Source organism: Heterodontus francisci, chromosome 36 (genome assembly GCF_036365525.1).
Source record: "Heterodontus francisci isolate sHetFra1 chromosome 36, sHetFra1.hap1, whole genome shotgun sequence".
NCBI lineage: Eukaryota > Metazoa > Chordata > Chondrichthyes > Heterodontiformes > Heterodontidae > Heterodontus > Heterodontus francisci.
This window is the reverse complement of record NC_090406.1, coordinates 16,294,062-16,311,208: the sequence shown is the minus strand read 5'-3', so window position 1 is coordinate 16,311,208 and position 17,147 is coordinate 16,294,062. Positions and strand designations below refer to the sequence as shown.

At 42.1% G+C, this 17,147-nt stretch overlaps 1 protein-coding gene across 1 annotated transcript in view; it reads right to left on the bottom strand.

Moving 5' to 3' along the window:
• Positions 1-2,008: 2,008 nt before the first annotated feature.
• The window catches only part of LOC137351360 (potassium/sodium hyperpolarization-activated cyclic nucleotide-gated channel 2-like), a 139,221-nt gene continuing 124,082 nt past the window's right edge, over positions 2,009-17,147 (bottom strand). Inside the window, exon 8 of the mRNA XM_068015807.1 lies at positions 2,009-2,931. Within this exon, the coding sequence (XP_067871908.1) occupies positions 2,009-2,931 (923 nt within the window). The remainder of the gene's footprint in view (positions 2,932-17,147) is intronic.

Here is a 17,147-nt window from a genome sequence, read left to right as displayed (position 1 = left end):
ACTAGAAAATAGCTTCAAACTTTCACATTTATTGCGTAAAGGTTGCTGAAAATCTATTATAGGGTGGAGCGTTTATGCTGCCAAAAATATGCCATTCTGAGGATGGAATGATTGTTGAACCTTATTTGTCATTTTTAGATATTGGGCAATCTTTGCCCATTGTCATTTATACATTCAACAAAAGTACCTACCAATTACTTTTTTCTACACTAAAGATATGGCTGCAATGATTATAGATTCTTGAGTTGTGAGAGATAAGCTAACATGATCATCATTTTGATAAAGATACGGCTACATTCTCAATAAAGGCCATGATAGCTCGGCAAGATTATAAGTTACAATTTCTCAGTGTATTAAATCACTCATTTGGAAACCAGAAATATCTAAATACTTCCCAGAGAGGTTTCATTTCATGGTGTTATCTATTGGAAGGAAGTTGTTCTGTTTTCCTTTCAGAAAAGACATTTGATTCTGGACTTCATAAGCTCTTGAAGTATTGAAAGATTTTTCCGGTTTTTTCCTTATGTAATACACGAATATAATGGAGCACAACTACAAAACATCTAGATTTCTTAAAACAGATTTTTTTTGATTAATAAATACACCCCAAAATTGTAACTGACGTAATTCGGAGTAATTGCAGTTTTTGATGGGTTGACTATGATGACGTTCATCTTGTTAAAAAAAGAATTGATCAAACAACTATGGGTCTTACTAGAAATTGTCTTAAAGAACGACACTGGAAAACCAAAGCACTTATCTATTTTCTAATGCTGGGTGTTTGAAGTGATAGCACCCCACAGTTGCAGTTGTGCTCTGCATTTGAATATAGCTCTATATAGAATAGGTGACAATGTCATACAAACTTTATAATGCCAGTCACAAGCCTCATGGGAAGTATTTATGAATTTAGTCAAAACTCTTATTGCAGTGAGATGTGCAGTTCAACTAATATATACAAATGGGATGGCTCAGCTAATTGGTTTAGTTGTTACGATTGCGCATGAAAATATGGGAAGATATCAAGTTATTGTTAATACTTGATCATTATGCTTCCCTTACACCAGGCAACTGCTTGGATCAGCAACATTAACTCGCCCTGAACAGACTGTTGGATGATGTTCTTACATCATGCACTAAATCAGTAAGGAAAATAATGGTGGTTGGTAGAGTGCAGAATGCTATTTGAAACCTCTATGTAGTTTCATGTAGAACGACTTTTGGTCCTAATGGTATATACATAATCTATGTTTCAGTGCCCAGTTCCAGTAATTAATTATTTCCATTTACAGTGACTCTCGACAATGTTTTTCATTAATAGGAATCCATCCACTATCAAGATACTAAATATATTCCAAAATATTCAACAGAAAATGAGTAGTTGATTTAGCTTCCTATAGTCTGGGGTAAATCAGTAGATTGCATTATCATATATTTCTGCTACACCACACAAGGGAAACCATCGTGGAAATACTCCTTGTTTTTTAGTATTAAAATAAAAATGTTTTCTAACATAGACACCCTAGCAAAAATTGCAGGTTAAAAGCTGGTTGTTTCACTGTTTTATGGTGTAGCAGCAATTTCTTAAGACATTAAATTGTTTGCATTAGGGTAACCATTGACATCTAACTATACAACAATATGTAAGACAGCAACACCATCACAAAAATACCACAAAAAGATCTTTTTCTGAAGAAAATCACATATTGCGTTTCAATACTTCTAATACATCTATTACAGACAAATTGATAAAAGAAATAAAAGCTGAGAACTCTTTCAAAGGACGCTGAGCTTATGTACATCTCCATTTGTTAGACATTTGATATTTCAACTCTTGCACAAATTTGGAACTTCTGTACATTGGTAATTAAGGGCAGAATGTGCAATTAATTTAAGATGTGCAATAACCAGCAGCAATTCTTTTTTGGAATCACATAACCAACTATTAACTCTTCTTGAACTGTAATCCTCTTCTTATTTACCACAAAAGAGCATGGTGCCCCAAATATCACAAGTTGGAGGAAAGCCTTGATTTGCCTGTGTCCGTATCTGTAACACATACAACAGAATCTTTCTTGGGAACACCTGAGTCCTGTTGTGCACCAGCCATCGCTGGCGCTTGGAACATTGCACCAGTGGACATTTGGTGCGTCAGGGCCATCCTTGGTGGGACAGGTCCTCGGATTGATCCTTGGAGACCTCCTGTACTTGGTTGCACAGACATCTGACCCCCTATTGATGATGTTGATTCTCTGGTTGATTGTGGTGGACTTGAGGTTACTGTCTGGGAAATGTTATGAGGCAATGAGGGTTGGGAAGCAGACAGTGGTCTTGCCTCTTGGGATAAACTACTGGTATGCAATGCCTGTGCACTCTTATGTGCCGCGGGACGCTGGGGAGGGCTGGGTGCCTTTTGCTGTGTTAGTGACAGCTGCGAACCCGATTGAGCCTGTGATCCATATTGGAAAGTTCGATTTGTTAGTGGGCTTTGGTTTGGAGGACTGGAGACTGCAGAAGGATATGGTGAAACAGAAGCCGCTTGTTGCTGTGTCTGTGATTGTTGACCAGGGGATACTGAAAGTGGGCTTGCTGCACTCTGAACAGGCTGCAACCGCCTGACTGTCCTAGGTGATTGCACACCTACAGACCCAATAAAAAGGCCTGTAGATGGAGGACAGAAGCTCATAGCTACAGCCTGCTGGAGAGTAGCAATTGCCGAATTGTTAGCAAGTTGGCCTTGGGAATTGAACATGGAGCCTCCGTGAAATGGAGGTGTGTGGGACATGGCAAGAGGCCTCTGAAGTTCCACTTGCTGAACCATCTCTCTATCATACTTCACAATCTCCTGTATAATCTCATTCTCTCGGTTGTTGAAGACACCAGAGTTTAAATCATGCTGGACTTTGTGCAGCAAAATAGAGTTTTTCTTTCCTATAGAAAAATAACAAATTACATTTTACAACAGTTTAATGACACCAATTGCGGATAAGCTAAAAGGTTTCTTATCAATTTTATTTCAGTTAAACTGAACAATACCCGCTATGCCAGAACATTCAGGCAGACTTGTGTAGACTTCTAGGAACATACAGGGTGGGGGGGGGGGGGGTGGGGGGAGAAGAGACAGATTTTCAACTTCTGCCCAAAACGGGAATGAAGTCAACAGAGTGGGTGCATGCCTGACTGATGCCATGTCTAGGAATCTGAATCATTTTCAGGTTTGGGCATCATCATGATTTAGGCAAGCAATCTGCAAAGCAGTCAGCTCTCTACACTGTGGAAGGAAGTGGGGCAGGGATTGGTGTAAAGCAGGAAGTCCAACAGCTTTAAATGATTAGTAAAGTCAGAAAGTTGTATCATGAACATTATGGACCACAGTATTTGTGGGGCCAGGAAGAACATTCCCACTCCTCTTAGCCCCACAAATACTCTGCCCCCTGAAAGATTTCTGAGATATGTCGGTAGGAGTCCCTTTAAGGTTAGAAGGGCCACGATTAGGCTGTTCACCATCTTGTACAAATGGGCAGCACACACTCATGAAAATTGCAAAAGGGTCTCCTGCAACTGGCAAAGGACGATGATTAACACGTAAAAGCAGTCTCCCATCTGCTTTAGGCGACCATGCTCTGCGTCCATTTGCACGCCTGTCTGAAAACTGTAACAGTTTGGTCTTGGGTATCCAAGGGCTGAAATGTCACATCCCCTCCACTCCCCCTACTTCAAGAAAGAAAAGGGGTGGATGGTAGTTGAAAATCGCCCAATTTGATTTTTCACAAGAAGGACATAGGAAGTTACTCTGTCTCCCTTACTGTGTTGGGGATTATAACTAATAAAGTATAGATTTTTTTTGGTATTTTTCATTTTCTTTATTTTTAAGTGAACTTTATGCTAATGGAGGTGAGGGATGTTAGTGTTGGGAAATAGAATGTCTACACCGTGCACTTGCAGGTCACCAAAAATGTAGTCAGCTATGAAACAATATACTTCAACCCAAACTCCAAAGAACAGCTCTGATGCACCAGTTTGATAATTTTCAATTTCCCACACAGAGGAACAGGAGTAGGCAATTCAGCCCCTTGAGCATGTTCCAACATTCAATCAGATCATGGCTGATCTGAACTCCAACTTTATTTAAGCTTACCATCCGTTGGCCTCGATCAATAAGATTAGCAATTCAGCATCAATTAGAGCCAAATTATGGGCATTTTTTGGCTGTGCCCACTAATAACTGTAGTAAAACTACTCAAAGGTAGCTCACATAGGGCCCAGACAGATAGAGGAAACTTTCATCCCATTAGTTTGACTTAATTTCATCCCAGGTTCCAGAGGTGTAAAATCAGGGGGCTAATGAATTTTGAATTTTCGGTCAAAAAACTAAAATACTGCAGATGCTGGAAATCTGAAATCTGTGGTGAGAGAAACAGAGTTAAAGTTTCAGGTCAATGACCTTTCGTCAGTTTTGTCTGTGTCAGCTCTGTTCCTCAACAGGATGTTGCCTGACCTGTTGAGTGTTCTGAGCATTTTCTGTTCTTACTTTAATTTTCAGTTATTATATCCATCTATATATCATTGCATAAGTATGATAAAAGGTAAAGGAACACTTCAACAGAACATTGTCTACAATTGGAATTATTCAGGGCAGTCTTAACAAAAAGTGATAACGGCATCTCTAAAAATATAGTCATCTGTTACACAATTTGTCACAGCAGTGACTAGACTGCAAGGTTCTATTTTTCAAGCTTACAGTGAATTACTCTGACATAAATATGTAGATTCTGCACTTTAAAAAAATTGCCACAGGAATTTTCAATATTAGACCTCAGTTCTCTTGTGCAGTTGGACAAAAACAGAGGCAAACTATAAAGTTAAGTAACCATTGAGCTTTATTAATAAAATTAGGAGAGCTTTCCATTAACAGGTGTTTCAGTGAATGGCTTTATAAGTATTATTCTGTAATAAATGCATTTTATAATGGGACAGAATTGTCTGGCCACATCAATTTAATTGCATACATCATACATATAAACTATGTTTCATCGGCCTCTTTCGTCTGTAACATAGCGTGTATGCTATATTATAACTATAAAATAATTTAAAATATTATTTATGCACACATTTTCCATCTACAAAACCTTACTTCCCATTGTCACCTTTTTGTTTCAACTTTTCCCATTATAAATTCTTATGTCCACATTTATAATGGAAATTGCCCTGTGCAAACTTTTCACACTGTCATCACACCTTCCCATTAGTGGTGGGACTGTAGTGCTTCATTTTTGCACCTCTTCACTCCTCAGGAACTCGCATGCTCCAAGCAAATCTGTGTTCTAAATTGGAGTAAGTTTGTGCTTTAACTATAAATAATAATGTAAAATCCAAGTATCATATAAAAATAAGGACCGATTGTATGACTTTAAAATGGGGCTGGATTATGACTGCATGCTATGGTGCAATTTTTCTGCAGCTTCCAATTTCATTTCTTCTGATGCCTACGCTTAGTCTTGACTCACATCACAGCAGATGATTATATACTTATATATTAAACAATCTCCTGTGGCACTGCACGTGGGGGTTAAGCCCAAGTGATGTTGCCAGCTAAAGCAGGTTTAGTTGGTGAGGGTTAATTAGACCAAGGTGTGCAGATACAATTCAGTCCTGAGTTTGAGGTCAAACAATCTATCCTCATTTTTATGCAATATTTTGACAAAATTTGCAGCAATTTTGGAGAAGTAGAGTCGGTTGAAGAATAGAAGTTTTTCAGGAGTATACGCTGAGGACCTGGGAACCCAAAACTGAAATAATTCCACGTCACAACTGTTAGGAGGGCATAATCACAATACAATACGCTTTCATAGTGGGCACATTCCATCATGGACTTGGGCATAGGAATTTATAATGCAAGTGCGAATAGATGCATATATATCTTCAATAACTTGGACATGCATTTCCCCAGGACCAGTTTCCATCGGCTAAAGGGATAAGAGAGAAATTGCCCAGAGATTTTCCCCCAGATTGGCCTGGGTTTTTACCTTTTTGTTTGCCTCTGCCAGGAGATCCCAGGATTTCAGGTAAGGTGGGCAGTGCATATATTGCGATGCACAAGCCAGCTCAATTGTGCGGGACAGGCTAGGTGGTCTTTTTCTGTCCGCCATTGTATGTCACAAGACTGCCAGGATTCTCCTACATCTCATTAGCCAGTCAGGGATTATGAGAAACCCCACCAACACCAGCCAACTACGATTTAAGTCTACTTTCTGCTTTTGTTATCAAACTAACAAGGAAAATAGATCTTCTCTAACCCCTCCTACAAATGGGTTAAAATTCCACTAATCAATCATTAGAGCCACAAAGTAATAAAATGATTCATACCATTTTGTCGACATTCCCGGGCAATCACAGTTACTTTGTTGATGTTCAAAGTTTTCTTTATGTTATGACCAGGTGAGAAAGAGGTCTAGGGGTTCCCTTTTAGCCTTCACCTTGTCTTACTGTAACAGGGATATGTTTTTAAACACACTGTTTTGAGCTCCCCTTGGTGAATCCTTGTTCACCGCTTTCCAATTATAAGGCAAAGAAATGAGCACAAACAGGCTTTCTTAGGTTCAAAGAAGAAAAGTGAAATTTTTAAAAACTTAAACTCTAATTTGGTTAATGCTTATGGATACACGATGTGCCCCTGCTAGTGTGCACATGTGATACACACATGCAAATAGGGACAGAAAAGAGAAGATAAAATGAAGTGAAAAAGTTTGAGGCAATCTCTGAAGGGCGTTTGTTACTGTGCTTCGAGCTCGCTGTAATCCTAGCTTGTAGGTAGGATCCTGCTTTTCGTTGGGGCACAGTATTCTTCTTAAACCTTGTTCACTGTTGGAGACTTCTCTCTCTTGGGGTTCATGTGTCTTAATGGGTCTTGGAGTTCCGTGAGAAAGAGATGGAAGCAGACAAGAGAGGCTACGGCAAGCCAGCCACGAGAGGCCTTGTCAGTCCAGGAGCAAACAGCTTTCTCTTCAAAGACTCTGTGGCAAGTTCAAATTCAAAAAACCCAGGTTGCCCAGCAGGTTAGTCATGTGACTGGGGTGTGTGACCACATCCATTTATGTATTCGGCCATCTTGGCAGTTAACCTGGAATGCAAGCTCCTCTACCCTCAATGTCTGGTAATCAAAAGTCCATTGTGGATTGAATGTGTCAGGAAATGGTCTTTTGTCCCTTTTAAGCACTGTCTGTAAATATGCAAATGCCTTTCCAGTCAAGGGTCTGTTTTTCTTTTATAGGGAAAGTTCTTTCTTTCCTCCAGTAACAGTTTAAAAATCAATGTTCATGTCGCGAAATTAATGTGCCTCATTCTTGGCAGGTGGGGAGTCTACATGACACCGCCACACCCAGGGGAATGAAATGTGATTTGAAAAAACAGTGCATTTCATTAAAAGATTTGAGAGAAGTATAAGATACAGAAAGAAAAAACCATGCATTTCTCATTCACTTCCATTCATTCATACATCTTAAAGCTTATTAAATTTGGCTTTTCTGAGTGCCAGTGCTGCTTTAATTTCCCCTTTTTGGCATCCCAGTAAACATGTGGTACTTTGTGGAAGCTTTTCTTCAGTTTTGCCCATTGCCATGATGGCCTAGGGTCTCGGTTCCTGCTTAATGTTTTTTTCAGGAGGGTTAGTAGTGGGTGGGTCTATCCTGACCTCTCTTTCAGTGCTTTGCTGAGTCATGCAAAGGCTTTTGACTTCAGGGGATGAGTGGTTCCCTTTTCCTCTGACTGTGGGGGAGGATGCTTTGTTAATCTTCCCTTTGTTCTCTGGGACACTCCTACCTGTAGGTATTTGTGCAGACTTTACTGCACTCTCCTATGGCACTTCGACTAGATGAGGTCTCTCTTTGTCTCTGCAGGTTTCTGTAAATGCTGTTAGCAACTCTGATGGGGTGTTTCGAGAGTCTGCATTTATGTAGGAGGATGTGGAGTCTAACTTTTCAAATTTTTCAGGGTTGGCTGACCGGACAGGAGGGGTTTTCATCCAGGATTCCTCCCGGACTTCCTTTAACCTGTCCTCTTGGTCACTTTTTCCCCTTCTCTTTCTAAACTTTTGCCAGCCGTGTGCCTGCCTGTCCCCTTTTGTTCTCAATGGGGGTCCCTTACAGTTCAGCCCTCTGCTGGAGGGTCCTCCTAACACCAATACAGGACTTAGGGGTGCAGATTTCACTGTAGGGTGGGGTTTCCCCTCAACCTGGCACATGTGGCAACTCCTGCAGTACTCCACCACATCTTTGTGGAGTTTTGGCTAGTCAAACTGCTGTTTTATGTGGGCTTTGGTCTTTTGTATACCAGCATGTACAGCCACTGTAGTCTCGTGGGCCCTTCTTAATATTTCTCCCAGGTACACCTCTGTGAGGAGAACTCAATTTCCTCATCAGTACCTCATTCTTTAATAAATTAAAAATTAGCAATCAGGGACTCCCTCTGCTTCACTTTCAGACTGGGCAGCCTGTGCTAACTCTCGCAATACTGGGTCGGCTCGCTGAGTCTCAGCTAGGGAAAATCCATTTAATTAACTCCCTGGATCTCCTAACTTTCCAAAGAAAGTTTCTGACAGGCAGACCCCATGGTCATCTGCCTGCAGTGCCAATTCAGTCTCCTCTGGGGCAGCTGGTTTGATCATGGGCTGATCCACTACACATTCAGGGAAACTTCAGGGGACCGTCTCCTGCCACTGCCCTGTCTCTCTGACCTCCTGCAATCTTTCTTTCACTACTGGGGGTGCTATCACCTTCAACCCACCAGATCATTATCTAGGAGCAAGTCAACCCCATCCACAGGCAAACTAGGGACAATCCCTATGGTCACTGGTCCCAAAACTAGGTTGCACTCCAGGTGCACCCGGTGTGCAAGTATAGGTATATACTGCCCTCCAATACCATTCACCACCATTTTGGTGTTCACTGCACTCTCTGGGGGAAAGATCAGCCTTTTCCCAGTAAAAGGGATCTAGTGGCCCCTGCATCCCTGAGAATCACTATGGGCTTGCTTGCCCCACTTGAGGGGTATGGAGTTACTTACCCTTCAGACAGAAAAGCCTGATAGCTTTTCCTGCACTGGCCATAGTAAGCTTCCTGGGTTGAACTCATACTGCAGTTAAAGCCACAGCTTGTTCTGTGCTTTCCATCAGGGTCCTGTCTTCACTGAGCGGGTGTGCCCTGATTAAGCCAACTGGTTTTCCCTTTAGTTTCCAGCAGTCAACCTTTAAATGCCCTGCCTTATTACAATGGAAGCAAACAGGTCTCCGGGTCTCACCCTTGATCACAACACCTTCCTTTTTGGCTGGAGGAGGGCCCCCCATGTTTCCTGCTTTCCTTTCTCTCCCAGGACTGTCTGGGCGGAGATCACCTTCCCACCCTTTGTCCTTTTCGGATTTGTGGTGTGATTAGGAAAGGTTCTCTCCTGGGAAACTGACATATAAATTAAAGCAAACTCATCAGCCAGAACGGCCATTTGCCGGGCTCCCTGAACCCACTGCTCCTCTATATGGGTCTTTATTGAGAGTGGGAGAGAGTTCTAAAATTCCTTTAACAGGGTTATTTCTCTGAGGGTCTCTTAGCTGAGCTGTATTTTTAGAGCCCTCAGCCACTGGTGAAAAGCCAGCTGCTTACTTCTTTCAAACTCCAGATAATTTTTGAGGGTTCTAAACTTTTGGCGGTAGGCTTCGGGTACTAATTCATATGCCCTGAGAATAGCATTTGTCATCAGTTCATAATTTGATGAACTTTCATCTGGCAACAAGGAATAAACCTCATGGGCTTTTCCAGTTAGCTTGCTTTATAGTAAAAGAGACCAGGTCTCAGCTGGCCATTTTAGCTGCCTTGCCCGTTTCTCAAAAGACAGAAAAAATGTTTCCACATCTTCCTCATTGAATTTTGGAATTAATTGAGTGAGTTTTAGCAATTTTGTACCCAGCCCTGAATTATGCCCCTCCATATTGGCCATGAATTCACTGGGGTTACTCTGTCGCCCCCTAGTTAACTCAAGCCGCTTCAGCTCTCTTTCTTTAAATTCTTTCTGGAATATTCTTTCTTTGTCTCACTCTCCTCTCTCTCTCTCTCTTTCCTTCTCCTGTCTTTCTTTCTCTCCCTATATATTTCTTCACGTTTATTCTGGAAGGCTCATTCTTTCTCTTCCTGTTCTTTTTGGAAGGCTCTCTCTTTCTCCCTCTCCTGCCTCTCTCTCTCTTTTTCTCATTCTTCTAATTCAAGTTTCCTCTGTTCCAATTGTACCTTCACTAACAATACTCTGTCAGATTCTGCTTCTAAGCCAGTTTCTGCTTCTTCAGATTCAAGGAAAAATGGTTGGCCACTAGCCTTAGGAGTTCAGACTTTGCCACGTACGGTGATCCCACACTGCTCAGCCATTTTTCTCAACTCCTCCATAGACAGTGCTTTTAACTTATCCCAAGTTACTTCACCCTGGCTTGGTGAGCTACTGGCTTCAGTTGCAGACATGTTAGTATTCAATCATGCACAACCACAAGAAAACTTGTATTAATCTTGCTCTTTTTTGATTGGGAACAATTTGCTTTCCAATTCCAATTTCTCTTGTTTGTCTGTGGGTCGATTCAGGATGCTAGCACCCAAATTTATGTTACGACCAGGTGAGAAAGAGGTTTAGGGGTTTCCTTTCAGCCTTCACCTGGTCTTACTGTAACAGGGTTTTGTTTTTAAACACATTGTGTTTTGACCTGCCCTTTGGTGAATCCTTGTTCACTGCTTTCCAATTATAAGGCAAAGAAATGAGCACAAACAGACTTTCTTAGGTTAAAAGAAAAGTGAAATTTATTAAAACTTAAACTAATTCAGTTAATGCCTACAGAAACACGACACGCCTATGCCAACATGCAACATGCACATGCGATACACACGTGCAATAGGGACAGAAAAGTGCAGAAGAAAAATAAAGTGAAAAAGTTTGAGGCAGTCTCTGAAGGGGGTTTGTTACTGTGCTTCGAGCTCGCTGTAGTCCTTCCTTGTAGATAGGATCTTGCTTTTCGTTGGGGCCCAGTATTCTTCTTAAACCTTGTTCACTGTCGGAGACTTCTCTCTCTTGGGGTTCCTGTGTCTTCAGTGGGTCTTGGAGTTCCGTGAGAAAGAGATGGAAGCAGACAGAAGAGGCTGTGGCAAGCCAGCCTTGTCAATCCAGGAGCAAACAGCTTTCTCTTCAAAGACTCTGTGGCAAGTTCAAATTCAAAAAACCCAGGTTGCCCAGCAGGTTAGTCATGTGACTGGGGGTGTGCGACCATGTCCATTTGTGTATTCGACCATCTTAGAAGTCAACCTGGAATGTGAGCTCCTCCACCCTCAACGTCTGGTAATCAAAAGTCCATTGTGTCAGGAAATGGTCTTTTGTCACTTTTGAGCACTCTGTAAATGTGCAAATGTCTTTCCAGTCAAGGGTCTGGTGTTTTTTTGTTAAGAGCAAGTTCTTTCTTTCCTCCAGTAACAGTTTGAAAATCAATGTTTATGTGGCGAAATTAATGAGCCTCATTTTTGACAGGTGGGGGCCTGCATGACATTTAGCATTACACAAAATAGTGTTGCATGTTTGCAGGTCTTGTTGCCTCTCTGCAAATAAATAATACTATCTGGTCTTATTAAAGGAACAGAAAAATCGGAGTCCAAATTAGACTGAACTTCACCTTTTCTGAGCATCTGAATTCTTGCCCAGTTCATGTTTAAAGTTCATCTCTAGTCTACACAACTTCAGATGCACAGTGATAACGCAAAGGCATTGGAAAGTGTGTCAATGTCATTTTTTCCATTATATTAAAAATTATTTCATGTTCTCCCTCCCTCCTCAACTCTATGTGGGGACGTGCCATTTCTCCCTGCATGACGCTTCATTTGGATAGCATGCTGGGATGGACAGCTTGACTTGCAAACACATGATGTGCATCATTCTGTTATTCTGTGTCACAGAGACACTCTGCGTGTAACCATTTGCAATATTTTTGAAATAATCACTGCTTGCCTAATTTGCAATATATCCTGTAACAGCTACTTCCTCTTCTGCCATTAATCAATATTTTGCAGAATACTGTCCATCAATAAGAGAGGATCCTATATTGAACCTTTCATGTATATCACATAGAACACTCCAACCTGATAGCCTGACAGAAATATGGAGAAAATGAAGAAAATTATGACAAATGTCATGGGGAAAATATTAACAACTGTGGCACAAGATGATAAAGTAGGAATATAAAGTAGGCTATATTGTTTGCCTACAGTTTTCAGTGTATATTCCGGATCCACCATTTTGATGTTCTTGCTTTGTCATCAGTCTGTGTGAAAGGCATGGAATGAATGTTGTCTGAATTGTAATATTTTTTGTGTGTATTTTCAAACATGAAGCCTAATGTTGCTGATCAGAAATGACTCCCATTCCCAGCCCACAACACAGCCACAACCCAAGATCTGGAAATACTTCTGCACTGTCTCCTATTTAGATGATCCATGTTGTTATGACCAGGTGAGCAATGTGTCTAGGAGGTCTCTTGCTGTCTTCACCTGGTCTTATTGCAACGGGGTTCAATTCTAAACACACTGTGTTTTGAGCTCCCCTTTTTGTGAATCTGTGTTCATAGTTTCCAATTATCAGGCAAATAACTGAGCACAAACAGGCTTTCTTTGGTTTAAAGCAGGAAGGTGAAATTTATTAAACCTTAAACTTAACTCTAATATGGTTCACCCCTGCGGATATAGGATGTGCTCACGCTAGCTTGCACACGCAATATAAACATGCAAGATAAGGACAGAAAAGAGTAGAAGAGATAGATAGAACAGTTTGAGGCAATATCTTATTACTGTTTCTCGGGCTCGCTGGAGTCCTTGATCAAGGTTGGATTCTTGTGTTTTGTTGGGGCCCAGTAATCTTCTTAAAAATTTGTTCATGTAGCAAATCTTTCTCTCTTTGAGTTTCACGTGTCTTCAATGGTTTCAGTTCCCTGAGAGATAGGCAGGCAGGCAGGCAGATGTTTTTAGTTTCAGGAGAGCACACGATGTTCTGCCTGGCAATTCCTTTGTTTGGGAGTTAAAATTCAAAAAGCTCCCAGGGTGCTCAGCAGGTTAGACATGTGACTCATTTCTTATCTGGAACAGTCTCTTCACATCCCTTGTTGGAGGCTCAAATTTATCTGCCCCAGCCAGCTAGCCATGTGACTAAAACTAGTCTGACCACTTCTGTGTATTGGAGAGCAACTGCAGAGTCTCCATTCTTTCAACATTGTCTGTTACCATGGAAATGTCTTTCCAATCAGAGATTGCAATTTTTAAAGTTTTAATGTTCATGTGGTGAAATAATGTGTGCCTCAGTCTTGGCAGGTGGGGGTTTGCCTGTCAATGTGAAATAATGACCTATAAGGGGAGTGATTGGTTTTCATTTTAGTCCTTCTCTAAGAAATATTAGGATAGAGAGAGTCACCATGACTATCAGCACCTGAACTGCTCTGCCTTTTTCCTTGAATGGTATTTCGCATAAGTTTTATTGTTGTTTCAGCCATAGCTTCATTGGTACCACTCTCGGCTCTGAGTCAGAAGGTTTTGAGTTCTAAGTCCCACTCTAGGACTTGAGCACAAAAATCAAGGCTGACACTCCAGTGCAGTTCTGAGGGAGTGCTGCACTGTCAGAGGTGTTGTCTTTACAGATGAGATGTTAAAGCTGTCTGGCCTCTCAAGTGAACGTGAAAGATCCCACGGCACTATTATGAAGAAGAACAGGGGAGTTATCCCTGATGTCCTGGCCATTATTTGTCTCTCAATCAACATCATTAATAAAAACAGATTATCTGGTCATTATCACATTTCTGTTTGTGGGAAGTTGCTGTGTGCAAATTAGCTGCTGCATTTCCAACATTACAACAGTGACTAGACTTCAAAAAAGTATTTCATTGGCTGTAAAGCACTTTGAGACATCCTGCAGTCATGAAAGGCGCTGTTTAAATGCAAGTCTTTCTTTTTCAAATGTATTTATTCCACACCTGAAGTATTATTTCAATAATTGTCTTCATTTCCAATGATAAGCCCATTGTTTATGCTGACGTTTTGGAAAATGTGGTACATTTGTGATTGTGCTTAGTGATTATTAAAACGCAGTTAAGCTAGAAATTTTGAATAGAAAATAGTTTAAAAAAGGAACTGTAAATTAAAAAAATTGGCTATGGGTTTAGGGTTGGAGTTGGCTGCATGAAAGTGAATTATATCATACAAGCCCCTCACAGCTGCTGGACATATGAACATATAAATTAGGAGCAGGAGTAGGCCATTCGGCCCCTCGAGCCTGCTCCGCCATTTGATAAGATCATGGCTGATCTGATTGTGGCCTCAACTCAACTTTCCTGTCTACCCGCTATAACCTTTGACTCCCTTCTCAATCAAAAATCTATCTAGCTCAGCCTTAAAAATATTCAATGACCCTGCCTCTACTTGGAGGCTTGTGTTATACTCAAAGACATTTGCTGGCCTCTACTAAATGGATTAAAATCAATTTTATTAATTGTTTCATTTCATTTCGTAAGTGTCAAAGAAAATACTGAAGAATACTGTGAAATGCAGACTTTTTTAAAAAATGAATGACGAAGGGAAAGCAACAGCTTCTGCTGGTTAGTAAAGAATATGCTTTGGCTCTGTTGTGGTTTTGGAAGTTACTCTTGGAAACGAACAACTCAATTTGGGGTTAAGGAAATCAATGTGATTGTGTGGTTCTCAGCTCCTGCAGCTGCTCTCCACAGTCATTAAATGGTTCCATGCCTGCTGCAGTTGCTAGGCATTGGTTTTGTCTTCACAGCAGTCTAACAGGCGCAGTCGTATTTCAAGCTGCAAACAGGATCAAGCCCTGCTTTGTTTGCTGAGGTATAAGCCCCCATACCCACCCCCACCAGAAAAGCAGCATTTGGATATAATGGGGGGGAATTTTAACACCAAAAAACAGGTGGCTTTAGATCAGGTGGGAGCTCAAAGGGTTAAATATCTGAAACACAACCCCATCCCGCTCACTTCCAGTTTCAATGTGGGAGGGTGGTGAGCAGGGCAGGGGTTGGAGGTTGTGCAGCCAACCCGCTCCCAGGAGGCAGGCTGGCAATTTAAATACTATAATGAGGCCAGCATGATCCATATTTATGCACCATTTCAAGTTTAACTCTGAACAGCCAGAATTCCCAAGGCTTGAGAAATCTGGCACCTACAGGAAGTTGAGGACTTTTGGTTTTAGGAGGCAAGTGCCTTTCCACTTACCCGTTGGATTCAGTGTTACTGTCTCATCAACCCATCGTGATCGAACACTCCCCCGCCGACCCTTCTGATCTACCCTGATCCCCCCCAAACGAGGCCTCTGCTTCCCCCGAAGTTTTCAACCTGTGACCTTTGATTCCCCACCTCCCCCCACAAGGCCTCTGACATCACCCCCCCCCCACCACCGAGGCTTTCCATTTCCCTATCACCAAGGTCTCCAATTCCCTTCCCAGAGGTCTCCAACCTGCAATGTGCCGCTTCACCCTCCACCCCCATCCTGCAATCCCTCAGACCTCCGACCCATGACCACATCCCACCTCCCACCATCGGACTCACCTCTGTCCTGTTTGGAATTACCTGGTGTTACGCCAATGTGTTTTGTTGAATGATAATTTCCTTTGGTCCACTGGCTGGAGATCCGGAATTAGACATTTTTTTTGAAGACTTTTTAAAAAGACAAGCTGCCAGCAAAGCCATCCTTTCAACTTAAGATGATCACCTAGTTTGCAACATTATATCCTGCATTGCAAAAGTCTGTGAGGAGAGAGATGAAGGGCAGGATTTTATAGGGTCTCCAACGCCGGGAACGGTGGTGGGGGTGGGGGAATGAAGACCGCTACAGATGAGGCCCGAAGCCGGCAGGGCCCGTCCCAATCTTGGCGGCAGCGGCGAGGCCTCCTGGTGGCACCCCCCCGGCTGGCGATGGGACCCGTATTACACTATGTAGATGGGCACTTATCTTTCATTAACATGCAGGCCGCAGCGATTCTGCCAACAGGTTGATATCTTCATGCTGGAGGCCGGCAATGCCGCGCCTTCAAATCCCCTTTAAAAATGGCACCGGCGCCCGAGCATTGGCGCCGGACACCATTGCCGGGGATGGCTTTTCCGCCCCCTCCGTGTCATCAGGGGTGCAGCTGCCCTGGCCATGCTAATGAGCCGCCACATTTGGAATCATGGCAGCTCCACGACGTGCACCCCGTGTGTGCGGGCTGCAAATTATTTCACCCGTCCCCTATTTCAGTGGCGGGCTTTTAAAATGCAGCCCAAAATATCTGCTAATATCCCAGCAAGAACCAAGACCCAGGAAGTTTAAAGGAACTGTCTATCCTCTCAGCAAGAAGAAGAAAAACTGTTAAATGCTATGTTTGAATCACTGAGTGACTGTCATGTGAAAATCCCCTCCCATCTGTGGTTTTAAGATGGCTCTTCCTCTGCAGCACAGGAGAAGGAACTGGACTCTGACATGAGCAGACCCGAAATGGGGGTCCCTCTCTCTCTCTCTTTATTCCTTCTTGGAAGCTTTCAAATCCTGTTGTTTACTGACCACCTTTGCATACTCTGGCTACAATCAGAAACCCCATCGGAGGAAATTATCCACTTCACTATTTCCACAAGGCTCACTGAACCAATCAGCTACCTCTTCAAACTAAAAGCCTCAGGACTACTGAATTCAGCTCGAAGCCAGCCGAAGCACAAACTTTTTTTATGGACTCTAACTCAACCAATCTACCTTTCCCCACTCTGTAACCTATTTGTGTGTGTGTAAACCTCCAGTGTGTGTATGTGAGTAAAAGTTGGCACATTGTTTTTTATTTTATTAGTTCAGTTTAGGTACAATAAAGTTAACCTCTTTCTCTGTTAACTCAAGAAAACCTGTCCGATTGGTTCTTGTTGTGATCATAGCAAGTAAGTAATCAACCACCTTCGGAATTGGCCAGAACATTCACTTTAAGAAAGAATTAAACATGTTGTGATCAAACAAGGAAAGGGAAAAGAGGGAAGCCCTTCAACCCGTTCTCATTTGACTGTAACACTGGTCTCCTCTCTGCGGCCTCACCTTCAATGTTCCCCGCCTGACAGCATGCCAGG